This window comes from Syngnathus leptorhynchus, chromosome 12 (genome assembly GCF_054491065.1).
Source record: "Syngnathus leptorhynchus isolate UIUO chromosome 12, UIUO_Slep, whole genome shotgun sequence".
Lineage (NCBI taxonomy): Eukaryota > Metazoa > Chordata > Actinopteri > Syngnathiformes > Syngnathidae > Syngnathus > Syngnathus leptorhynchus.
Window position 1 is genome coordinate 3,415,591 of NC_141206.1, and position 12,366 is coordinate 3,427,956.

General features: G+C 39.6%; 1 protein-coding gene across 1 annotated transcript in view; it reads right to left on the reverse strand.

Moving 5' to 3' along the window:
• Window positions 1-1,570: 1,570 nt before the first annotated feature.
• The window catches only part of npr2 (natriuretic peptide receptor 2), a 50,935-nt gene continuing 40,139 nt past the window's right edge, over window positions 1,571-12,366 (reverse strand). Inside the window, exons 17-23 of the mRNA XM_085925453.1 lie at window positions 11,045-11,191; window positions 8,820-8,943; window positions 8,202-8,270; window positions 7,948-8,122; window positions 5,128-5,226; window positions 3,291-3,382; window positions 1,571-2,069 (exon numbers count right to left, since the gene is read on the reverse strand). Of these exons, the coding sequence (XP_085781579.1) occupies window positions 2,007-2,069; window positions 3,291-3,382; window positions 5,128-5,226; window positions 7,948-8,122; window positions 8,202-8,270; window positions 8,820-8,943; window positions 11,045-11,191 (769 nt within the window). The 3' untranslated portion in view covers window positions 1,571-2,006. The remainder of the gene's footprint in view (window positions 2,070-3,290; window positions 3,383-5,127; window positions 5,227-7,947; window positions 8,123-8,201; window positions 8,271-8,819; window positions 8,944-11,044; window positions 11,192-12,366) is intronic.

Below are 12,366 nucleotides of genomic sequence, written 5' to 3' on the forward strand. Positions count from 1 at the left end.
TGTAAACTAAAATTGTATCCGATTATTTGATTCGACAATGACACCCTGAATTGAGAGTTTGACTCTATGTTATACTAATCATTGCGCTAATTTGAGACCTGGAAATAAAATGCTGCACTCACTACAGCAAAAACAATATAAAATGATCCATATACAAACACTTGAACGACCTGCAATTTCAGTATATGCAGATTGTGATAAACAGCAATGACACTGGGAAATCAAACAAGGCTTTAATAGTGCATCTCGTAATATGTGTTCTGTCAATCACAGGACAATGCCTGGAGATGTTGATCCTTCCTGAGTATTCTGGAAGGATTAGTGGGTGGTAGCTATGGCGACAAGTAATTTTAGCTTATATGTATTCAAATCTTCTGTCAGAACATTACATGATACCAGAAAGCCTTGGAGAAGATTTGCACTTATCCTTTTAGATGTCATCTAACACATCAATTTTGGGCAGTGGGGAGGGGGTGCAACTTTATTTGTCTCTCTTATGTGTCATGTCATTTTGCGGGGGATATAATAAGAATAAAAACTGAAACAGCTTCATCTGAATGCACAATTTTCAAAAAAGATCAATTATGATTAAAAGAACTCACCATTCCAGCATCACAATTTTGCCACCTTTAACCCGTTAACCTGCTCAGTTAGCCAGCTAAATCTTGTCTATACTACAAGGTCAATTTTAATTTTCTTGCATCTTCACTGAAACAATGCTTCTCATCATTATGACAGGTGGTTTAATAATAAGTACCATCAACCGAAACACACGCACGAAAACACACACTAAGGAAACCCAAAGGAATCCAAAAGTCACGCAAAGAAATTCTCATCAATAAAGACACACGTCTGATTAGTATACGTGAACCAAAAATGCCATGTGGACGGACTGTTCATCAGGTTTTCTGTCAAGGGAAAGGGTTGCAAATATCAAGATGATGGACAATCAGGCCACTTGGGTGAAGTGAACAGGCAAACGCATGGATCAGCAGAGAACTTCACTGATCTTCTCTCATGCTCTGCTTCTAACAGGCATCGGTTACCAGGAGGAAGTGGGCGGTAATTACAGCCACGCAGTAGGGGAAGATGGTCTCCAGCAGAGAGAGACAGACACACACACACACACACGCACACACACACACACACACACACACACACACACACACACACACACACACACACACACACACACACACACATCCAGAGTCCAAGTGCCACAGTTGATAATGAGCATCTAATGAGCAGTGATGTCACGACTACACAGATGCTCGCTGCCAATTTACGTCTTCGCCTCACTTCCTCTCATTTGTCCACAGCTAAATACATTGAATCAGGCTGAAGTTAATTGATTTTTTTTTTTTTTAATGGAACATTGGTTGGATTTCAGATCTTGACAAAACAACTTTCTGTAATGTAATAAGAAATATAAACTGACAAGGCGGGTAATTCTCTGGGAAGAACTAAACAGAGTTGGATTAGCACAAGCAGCAATTATACACGACAGGATCTTAAAATGTCACGGTACTTTATCATAATATACTATTTCTAAAATAAAGACTGAAAAAAGGAAATTTTAAAGAGTTTATTGAACAAAATATTTTACAGTGTCTTGGATATACATATATACAAACCTTGCATTGTCCTTTTTAGCACTATTAAAGCCTGCCAGCAGTGTACATAAACACTGACTTCAAAGGTTGTTCTAAGGAAATAATACATCATTGACTTCAAAACACATTATACAAATCTGATTATAGAAAGCACAAAAAATAAGATATTTTTTGTGAAAAGTACTCACTCTGAGGAAAGAACATTTCTTCATACAAAAAACACTTGTTTTGTTTTGTAGTTGCAGCATTCAGGTCATAAAAATACCTGGAATTTCCTCTACTTTTTTGGTGTATGGTTTATGTTCCTCTGTATGGAAATCTCACACAAGACTTATTCTAGAACAAATAAAGCAGTGGCTCGACCATCGGGTCGTCTGATGTCGTCTTCGCCTCTCAGATAACATACACATCAGACTTCTCCCCGAGTAGCCAATAGGTTCTCATTTTACCTTTGCCCTGAAACACACAAATCAATAAGTTCATCAAGAGGAACAAAGGGTGTGTTAGGGTAACATTATATCCTCAATTTGCTTTCCTATTTTCAAGGTGATTACGGAGATCACATTCCACCCCTAAATCATTTTCTCAACTGCTAAGAGCCGTCTGAAAAGGTTTTCTTTCTTCACTTTGTCACGTTGTACAACATAAATGATTGGATTATGAAGTGAAAAGATAATAAGCATCTGCTCACGTTGCTACTAAAAATCCGACGGAATTTTTTTTCAACATGTTCATTTTCACAGTTGTAAGAGTCATACATTACAGTGACGTCCAAATATTTATTTATTTATTTATTTGTATTTTTTATTCAATGTTGTGCAAATATTTATTTATTTATTTGTATTTTTTATTTGATGCTTTACCAGGTAAGTCAATTGAGAACACTTTGTCATTTACAATGGCGACCTGGAGGCAAGGTGTGTGAAGTGTCTTGCCCAAGGACACAACGACATGTGACTGTGACAGAGCTGGGATTGCACCGCCAACCCTCCGGCTACTAAACGACACACTCTACTGCCTGAGCCACAGCCGCCACGGAAGAGTTGGGGGGGCATCCACTACCCTCATTGACAAAATACCTTAAATAGGCAACAAAATGTCTTGCTCTGCAATATACCAAACGGATGCTTTTTTTTTTTTTTTATGTAAAAAAATATTTCATTGCAGATTGTTTATGAAGGGACATCAAATGCTAGTAGGGGACATCCTTTTTGGAAAGAAAGCCCATCTGACGGTGCATGTACCGTATATTGAAAGGGTAGAAAAAAAAATATCCCATTCGCAACAACCAATTAAAGTAATAACCATGGATGGGTACCGACACCAAGAAATGAGAAATTAGAGGAATGGATAATTGACATTGATGTTATGCGCAATTTTAAGGAAAACAGCTGTATTGGAAAATGTAGGTCTTTTTTTAGATTATCCGTCATTTTTTTTGGGGGAAAATTTTACTGATCAAAAGTACTAATGGTATCAGTAATTGGTATCGGTATTGTGACCACTCAAGAATTGAGCTCTTGTTCTGGTATTGTTCGGGGAGAAAAAATGTATCAAGTATCCCTGGTAAAAACTATCAAATGGCAAGAGAATTATCAGACAATAAAAAGAATGTTAACATTGAAAACAAAGAAACTGGTGAGGTTTGTGTTAATACGTAGGGTATAAACAGCTTACTTTCATTTCAACATCTCCTCGTAACTGCAGATCAAAGTAGCCAAACTCATCCAACACTTCTTTGGTAGCTGAGGATACGTGGATCTTCAGAGCTGTGAAACACACATTCTCATTAATTTTTTCCAAAATGACTCGGATAACAACAAATCTTTATGATTAAATTGCCATTTGGCTTTTTCTATCTAAATTGCCGTTGGGCTTTTTCAATCCAAGACTTTAATAGAAACTTTGAAAAGATTGAGCAATCATGCTTGGCTATTATTGTCTGTATTACTCTTAGCAGCTGCTGCACATTGTAGACATTTGAGACGCAGAACTTGATGGAAGCTTCAGGCTGCAGTTTATTGCTGGCTAAGGGCCCCTACACTTTGAGTGCTCTCAATTATTTACCAGCAGAGGCAGAACACAGGAAGCGACTTAGCAGTCAATCAATATGTCCAATGACTTGCTCCAGTGATATACCATCACACTTTGAGAACATGAGTTCCTGTCATTGCAGGTCAAGAATAGAACCATCAGTATAAAAAGCTTACACAGCTTACATTACAAAGAGAATGACGAGGGAAAATTTGAATTCATCTCAAGTTTTGTAAAGCTTCTTAGATTTGAAAAAATAATCATTGCAGACAGCTGTCCAAGTACGCCCTCCAGTCTGCTATTCGCAACAAGATAGGAACCAGGCCGGCACACAAATAGTGAAAATACGTATACTACTGTGTACGTGACGAACATTACCTGACCCTTTAGCTTATCTGCGACCCATATGGCGCGGAAATTACTGAACGATAGATGATAATTTTTCACGAAGTTCTCTCCAACAATTACCTTAGGTATAAAAAGATTTGCAACAGGTAGAGAAGGCAAGTAAAGTGTCTAACCATTACCAGCTTTGTAAAGTCATAATGGAGGGGTGGAAAGTGGTTTCCAGTAAAAGCCTTTGCACCTCTGGTGAGTCCAACCAAAATAATTGCTTACACAAACTATTGGACACAAATTAGACATGTTTATTTTCAGGTATACTAAATGTATTGCCAACTATTTATAGACAGTAATGGCCGTTATTTCGAGACAGCTTTACAAACTGGGGAGAGAAACTCTGAGAGAGCAACTCTGAATTACATCCAAGTTTTAATCTATAGTGAGTTTTTTCTCAGAAAAATAAAAAAACAAAATACTGAAATATGACAAATGCACCTCATTTGTAAGATAGGCTATTTTTAAAGTACAAACCATGCCATTGTTTTTTTGTTTCTGGTAAAAAAAAAAAAATCCACCTAAAAATGCATCTCAAAATGGATGTTTTATAAAATGAAAACATGATTGTTTCTGAATAAACAATGTAAACAGTATCTTCAAAAAAGCCCATCCACATCATTTTATGGCTAGAAGCTTAAACTAAATTTGACATGTATTCATTCTTTTTTATTCACCGATGAGCCCTTTGGCTTTAAAATGTGTCAAGTTTTTTGCCATTTTCTTTTTCCAATACGACCTCTTTTAGCAAAATCATAAATTCACTTGTTCCGAGAGGCAGAAGTCAAAGAAAGTCGATAATATTAGTCTCTGATTTTTTAGCTTTACTAAACTGACATACCAAATGGGAAAACTTGACCAAAAATAATCTCTTCAGTTGTTCACTAAAAACAAGTTGAGTAGTTAGTCGCTTAAGACTAATAATGTTTCGCACTCCACAGCAATGGGACAGCAAGCAGAAAGAAATAAGTAGGCGGCCTTCACTGTAGCCTGTTTTTTGTATGACATGTTGAAAAGCCAGGCGTGTGAAGACCCTTGAAGGGTTCTGAGAAAAATAAACAATAAGAAGGACTCTGACACTCACCCTCTCCATTCGACTCCATTCGAGATGCCGTGTTGACAGTATCCCCAAACAAACAATATCTGGGCATTTTCAAACCGACCACTCCAGCACAGACTGGACCTAAAAAAATGTACTATTATTACACAATATAGTGGAATGTTATCCTTATATGTAAAAAAGTAGATTAATTATGTGGCTAGTAATCGTGGAGCTGGATGGATGCATCCATCCATCCATCCATCCATCCATCCATCCATCCATCCATCCATCCATCCATCCATCCATCCATCCATCCATCCATCCATCCATCCATCCATCCATCCATCCATCCATCCATCCATCCATCCATCCATCCATCCATCCATCGATGGATGGATAGAAAGCAATACATATATTTTGTCTGTGTTTTTTTATTCACAGAGGTGGAAGTGAACCTGAAAGCAGTGATGCAACTTTCCACCTTCCTCGATTGCAGCATGAGCACAGGTCAACACGCTGATTTATAGCAACATCTCAGGGTCAAGTCAGAATATGAATCGGGTCAGTGGCTAATGTCGTCCATAAAGTGCATCGGGCTAAATGTTACAAATGCATGTTGTTATAATTCTTGATAATTATATACCGTAATTTTCGGACTATTAATCGCTCCGGAGTATAAGTCGCACCAGTCATAAAATGCACAATAAAGTGAAAAAAAATATATATAAGTCGCTCCGGAGTATAAGTCGCACTTTTGGGGCGAATGTATTTGTCAAAATCCAACACTGAAAACAGACATGAACCAGCAACAACAGGCTAAACGATACGGTATGCTAACGTAACATATACACAAACGAGGAGCTGAGAACGGGCCTGACGTAACATTCAGAGTTATTCAAGTAAGTATTACATAAATAACATGTTTATCAAACCAAGTAAGTATTACATAAATAACATGTTTATCAAACCATCTGTGTCACTCCAATTCATTAAATCCATCGATGTGCTTTATGTAAACAATGCTGCAGTACGCGTATGCGCCGCATAAGCTGACGTCGGACTATTTGTTTATTTGTTTGCATTTCTAATTATACCACAGATCCATATAACGATATATAAAGTATATTTCAAATAACTATCATATTACAACAACATTATCAAGCCATCTGTGTCACTCCATATCATTAAATCCATCGATCGTCTATTAGGTAAACAATGCAGAGTACGCTCGCCCTCGGATTCGTTGTGATTTGCATTTCTAATTATTTCATAAACCCATATAACGATATATAAAGTATATTTTAAATAACTATCATATAGTAACAATATTATCAAACCATATGTGTCGCTCCAATTCATTAAATCTACCGATCGTGCTTTATGTAAACAATGCTGCGTATGTGCCGCATATGCTGACGTCGGACCCGTTGCAAATTGCATTTCTAATTATACCACAGACCCATATAACAATATATATAGTATATTTTAAATAACTATCATACTACAACAACATTATCAAACCATCTGTGTCACTCAAAATCATTAAATCCATCGATCAAATTCTTCGTTCTTTATGTCAACAACGCCGCGTGTGCACTGCAGAGATCTAGTATATAACTATATTGTAGCGTTAACAAAGTACCAGGAAAGACGTGGGTTTGGTAAACGGCCCTTTATTTAACAAAACAAGAGTTCAACGAGCCAACAACTACTGAACTTCCAGCCACGGAGGTGGAAGAGAGCTCCATAAAATAGGACCGGGCGTGCGTAAAAGCCATGTCCGAGCCCCATCCACCGTCCCCGGACAGCCACCCGGCCGAGCGCCGGCCCCCGACTTCCATCCACGGAGGTGAAAGAAAGCTCCGTAGAGTATGACTGGGCGTGCGTAAAAGCTATGTCCGAGCCCCATCCACCGTCCCCGGACAGCCACCCGGCCGAGCGCCGGCCCTCGACTTTCATCCACGAAAGTGAAAGAGAGCTCCCGTCGAGAAGGACCGGGCGTGCGTAAAAGCCATATTAGTTTTTCAAACCTTCTGTGTCACTCCAAATCATTAAATCCTTCAAACTCTTTGTCCTCCGTGTCACTTACAAACAAAGCCGTTAATGATGCCGGTAGTACGTGGGGCCCTTCGTCATCTTCGTCATCCCGTGATCAAATCCTTTGTCTTTTATGTAAACAACCAACGCGCGGCACAGGTGACGTCACTTGCAGTTCAAATGACAGTAATCCCTTGCTACATCGCAGTTCATTTTTCGCAGTTTCACTACATCACGAATTTTTGAATTTTGAAATTTTTTGAAAAGAAAATCACATATAAGTCGAGTATAAATCGCCCCCCCAACCCAAACTATGACAAAAACTGCGACTTATAGTCCGAAAATTACGGTACTTTGATTCTGATAAGTAGTTTGCTAACATGCACCACAGCATGGCATAAACAAGCAGTCCTACCTTTGGCCTTATTTACTAAGCTCTCAAATGCTGGGCTTACACTAACAAATTGCCTACCCTGTTGGAGGGCGTGTGGCATGTGATCGACTGAGAAAGCAATAAAATAGCAAGCATTTGCTGAATTGCATGAGCACTCAAACTGATTGTGTGTGCTGTTGACAAGAGGTGAAAAAAGGTTATAAAGACCCCTCTATTTTAAAGGTGGGGGAGTTGTGTTTCAGTTTGCTCTGATGATTTTTGATCAGCATTTGAGGAAAAGAAATCTATCACTTAGATCATTTGGTGGCCATCGTGTGGAGAACTTGGCACAGCAGACCCCGACAACTGGTAACAGTTAGTGAGATATTCCAAGTACCCACCATCTGTGGCAAAGCATTCGGTTCCATGTCCAACCATACATTTATTCTCACCTGTGTGGATGCCTATTCTGAGTCTCAGCTGGTCATTGGGTCTGTGTCGAATCTTGAATGTTTTCACTTGTTCTAACAATGCCAATGACATCCCGGCAATTTCTCTAGCGTGGAGTTTCCCGTTCCGCACCGGTAACCCTGACACCACCATATAGGCATCGCCAATGGTCTCCACCTCAGGGATAAATAGAACTTGCCAATTATTTTCCACACTAATTTATTGTTCAAAATTGTTCAATGAGACATGGACTTACTTTGTAAACATCAAAGTTATCGATGATGGCGTCAAAACAGGTGTACAGGTCATTGAGTAACGTGACCACCTGGAGAGGAACAGAGCAGCTTGTGAAAATGGATGACATCGGATTGACGTGTTGTCCGTCTACCTGTGTCTCAGCTGGCTTGGCTTTTTGATACATCCAAGGACTCCATACCAATTGCAGGACACGGATAGACAGCCATTCAGATTTAAGCTACTGCAGCTTTCTATGTTTCCTCATAAAGCTTTGTGTATCAGAGAAATTCAACCACACAACTGATATCACAGTAAATAAGGCAATTCCCTTGGGATGAGGGCATAAGGTTGTTGAAACATCACTTTGTGAGTCATTGTTTCAAGTCGGTCATCATAACAATGTTTACCTGGAAAGTAACGTCTTTCCAGAATTGGAAATAGTTCTTGTGGTTGAATATGACTCAACTCTGCGTCAGTGTACTCTGACACTATTCCGAGTTGCAGTTAGTGTGTGGGAAACACTCACTCTAGGCAAGTGTAAATCTCACAGAGAAGTTGAAATCGGTACATGGGACATATAGCTTTTTGAAATTGAATTACTTTGGCACATATTTAAGGACGTCAAAGATATGAGCACCTGAAGTGGCGTACTCTCCGCAGACATGGATGTGAAGCCAACGATGTCGCTGAAGTAAATGGTGACACTGTCGAATGCTTCCGCCTGGACGGTCTCCCCTCGCTTTAGCTGCTCTGCTACAGAACTGCGAGCGCAATAGACACATAAGTTCAAAACTCAAATATACTTGTCAGCAAATAAGATTTCTTTTGATGCTGTTTTATGAGTAAGCGAAAAATCTTTGTTTGACACAATAGCTGCAAGGTTTAATTAAAATTATCTTTGCTAATTCTTCTCGTTTCTATCAAACAAAAGAAAAGACTATGAGAGCTGACACTAATGTGAAACAAATGACTGAAAAAGTATTTGTCCTTTCTTTCAAGCTCATCTATTGCTGACTGGGTGCCTTTGTATGACCTAGATGGGAAACTGGGTAGAACTTTTCAGAAAGAGGAGATTTCCTAGTGATGTGTTTCCCAGGCGCCTAAGCCCGCTATCTGCTCCTTATTTCAAATTCATTAGTAGGTCGCCTGTCAGGCCTTTCTGTTCTCTTTCATCTGCAGTGAGATGGCACCACGGAGGAAAGTTTAAATATGGTGTTGAGGAGGATAACAGGTCTTTAATCATGAAAGGGGTTTACCAAAATTGACTACATTTTGAGTGGCACTGGAAAAATTGACACGATTTGCTTGAGTTCATACGTCATTTGTATTGTATAGATACACATCTTGATTCACGTTTAAGTTTTAATTTTTCACACATCCATCATAGCAGTTCAAGGCAAACAAATGCTCTAAAATATGGCAAAACACATCAATATCACAGTCCATTTTAGTTTCGCTCATTGCACAGTGTCCACTGTATTTTGAAATGACCAGGTGCTCCTTTTGATTTGTATGACGAAAACCAACGAGTGACTCAATTAATGAAAATAAAGAAAATAAGAATAAGAGAATACATTTTGCTTATCATTAACGACTGTGAGAAACAGATAGGTGCTATGTGTGTATAATAATTCACGAGTGTTGGGTTTTTTTTATATAAAAAAAAAAAGTGAAAATATCAATGTTGTATGCTTAATGTGCAAAAGGAATTTCTACAGTCACAAGTTACTCTGGCAAAGACCCATTTTTTCAGTTTCCGCCTCTCTGATGTTGCTCTAATTAAATAGGCCCAAGCACATCAAACATTTATTTTGCTTGATAAATATCCAAGATGTGCATTTCTGGCAAGTGGGCATGCCGGTTGTTGCAGATAAGTAGCAATGATATTGTATCTGAATTTTGGGCTAATAATTCTCCATCTATTCATTATCTGTACGACTTATCCTCACGAGCGGGACGGGAGTGCTGGAGCCTATCCCAGGAGTCTTTGGGCGGCAGGCGGGGTACACCCTGAACTTGTTGCGGGCCAATCACAGGGCGCACAGAGACAAACAACCACTCACATTCCCACTCACACTTAGGGGCAAGTTGTCGTGTTCAATCGGCTTACCATGCATGTTTTGGGACGTGAGAGGAAACCGGAGTACCCGGAGGAAACCCAGGCAGGCACGGGGAGAATATGCAAACTCCACACAGGAAGGCCGGAGCCAGAATCAAACCGACCACCTCTGGACTGTGAAGCGGATGTGCTAACCAGTGCCCCACTATGCCGCCCATTAATTGAATAATTGGTTAAACTTTATAATGCATGAAAAAGTATTACAAAATGTCTCCATTTACTGCGGTTTATCATGTATTGCTTAGTTAAAAAAAACAACAAAATAATCATTAACTTATCACAAGAGATTATTACTCATCAAGACTGAATTTATGGTGCAGTTATGGTTTTCCAAAGAAAAAGCAGACCTTTGTAAATGTCTTGTTTTGATTCAATTGTTTGTTTACATGAATGACTACAAAAATTACTGTTGAGAGGCTGACAATTCTAAAATAAAAACACAATTACTCCATTATTAAAATCGTTGTCAGTTGGATTGATAATCGATTCTTGTCGATTAATCGATAAAAATGAATATGAAAAATAAAGTCATAATCAAACCAAATGTATAAGTGAAACCGGTATGGTAATATAATTTATAGGAAGCAGTGGATTAGTGTTTTTGTGTTGCCACAAATCAAGTATAAAATATAAACTGACTGTCAAAGCAAATGTCCGGCACTGAACTGGGATTTGTCATAATGTACCACAGTTTAAATACAGAGGGAAAACATTATTTGTGAGTGTGTTTTTTTTCATCTTACTGTGGTAAAATTTGATAGAGAAGATTTTCCGCTTTCCTTTTCTCCTCCAGATAGGCTTGTGTTCGCTCCTCCACCAGATTCTCCAGATTGTTGGCGTACTGCTCCATTCTGGACAGCAGGTTGTTAAGAATACTGGTGCTGCCTTCCCTGTGGAAAACACCCACAGAATGCTGAATCAGACAGCTGTTGCCCATTCATCAAAGGAAACAGAAGACATACTAACTGGACTTTTGACCTTTGCAATGTCAAGAATCAAAATGTTGTATCTCACCTTAAAGGCATTGTGCAACTCTTGCTGGAAGAAAGATGGGGAAAAAAGTTCCCTGAACTACGTACTTTTATGATCTTTCACCTTTACCATAATGACAAAAAGTGGGGTTTCTTTAAACCCATGTACTTTGGATTCTCTTATTACCATTTATTTGTGATTTATACAGTGGTGACATGTTTTTGTATGACACAAACACAAAATCATGCTACATGAACTTTTCATCATGATTAGAGCAAATATGTAGTACATGTTTGTGTAATGTGACTTCTCATGAAATGTCTGCATAGATATGAACGCACTCACTCAAGCACACACATACTATGCACACACAAAGGCTACATATCCAGGAATTCACTCCAATGGAAAAAGATTGTGAGTCATATGCACCACATTGGTGGTATCAGTGGCTGGCTTGCTGCGCTGTTTCTTGTGTGTCACACATCCTACAAACACCCACACGTTGTCTTAAGTTTAAAGAACAACATGAAACATACCCAGGACTAGCATCACGTTGTGTGCAATCACACACATTTGCCATTTGGCTCAGCTCTCTCTTCACCACAACGGACCGGTACAGAGTCCGCATTACTGCCGACGCTGCACCGATCCGCCTGTCGATCTTGCGCTCCATCCTGCCCTCACTCGTGAACAAGACCCCAAGATACTTGAACTCCTCCACTTGGGGCAGGATCTCATCCCCGATCCGGAGAGGGCATTCCACCCTTTTCCGACCGAGGACCATGGACTCTGATTTGGAGGTGCTGACCCTCATCCCGACCGCTTCACACTCGGCTGCGAACCGCTCCAGTGAGAGCTGGAGATCACGGTCCGAAGAAGCCAACAGCACCACGTCATCTGCAAAAAGCAGTGACGCGATGCTGAGGTCCCCAAACCGGACCCCCTCAACGCCTCGGCTGCGCCTAGAAATTCTGTCCATAAAAAATATGAACAGAATCGGTGACAAAGGACAGCCCTGGCGGAGTCCAACCCTCACTGGGAACGAATCCAACTTACTGCCGGAAATGCGGGCCAAACTCTGGCATCGGTGATA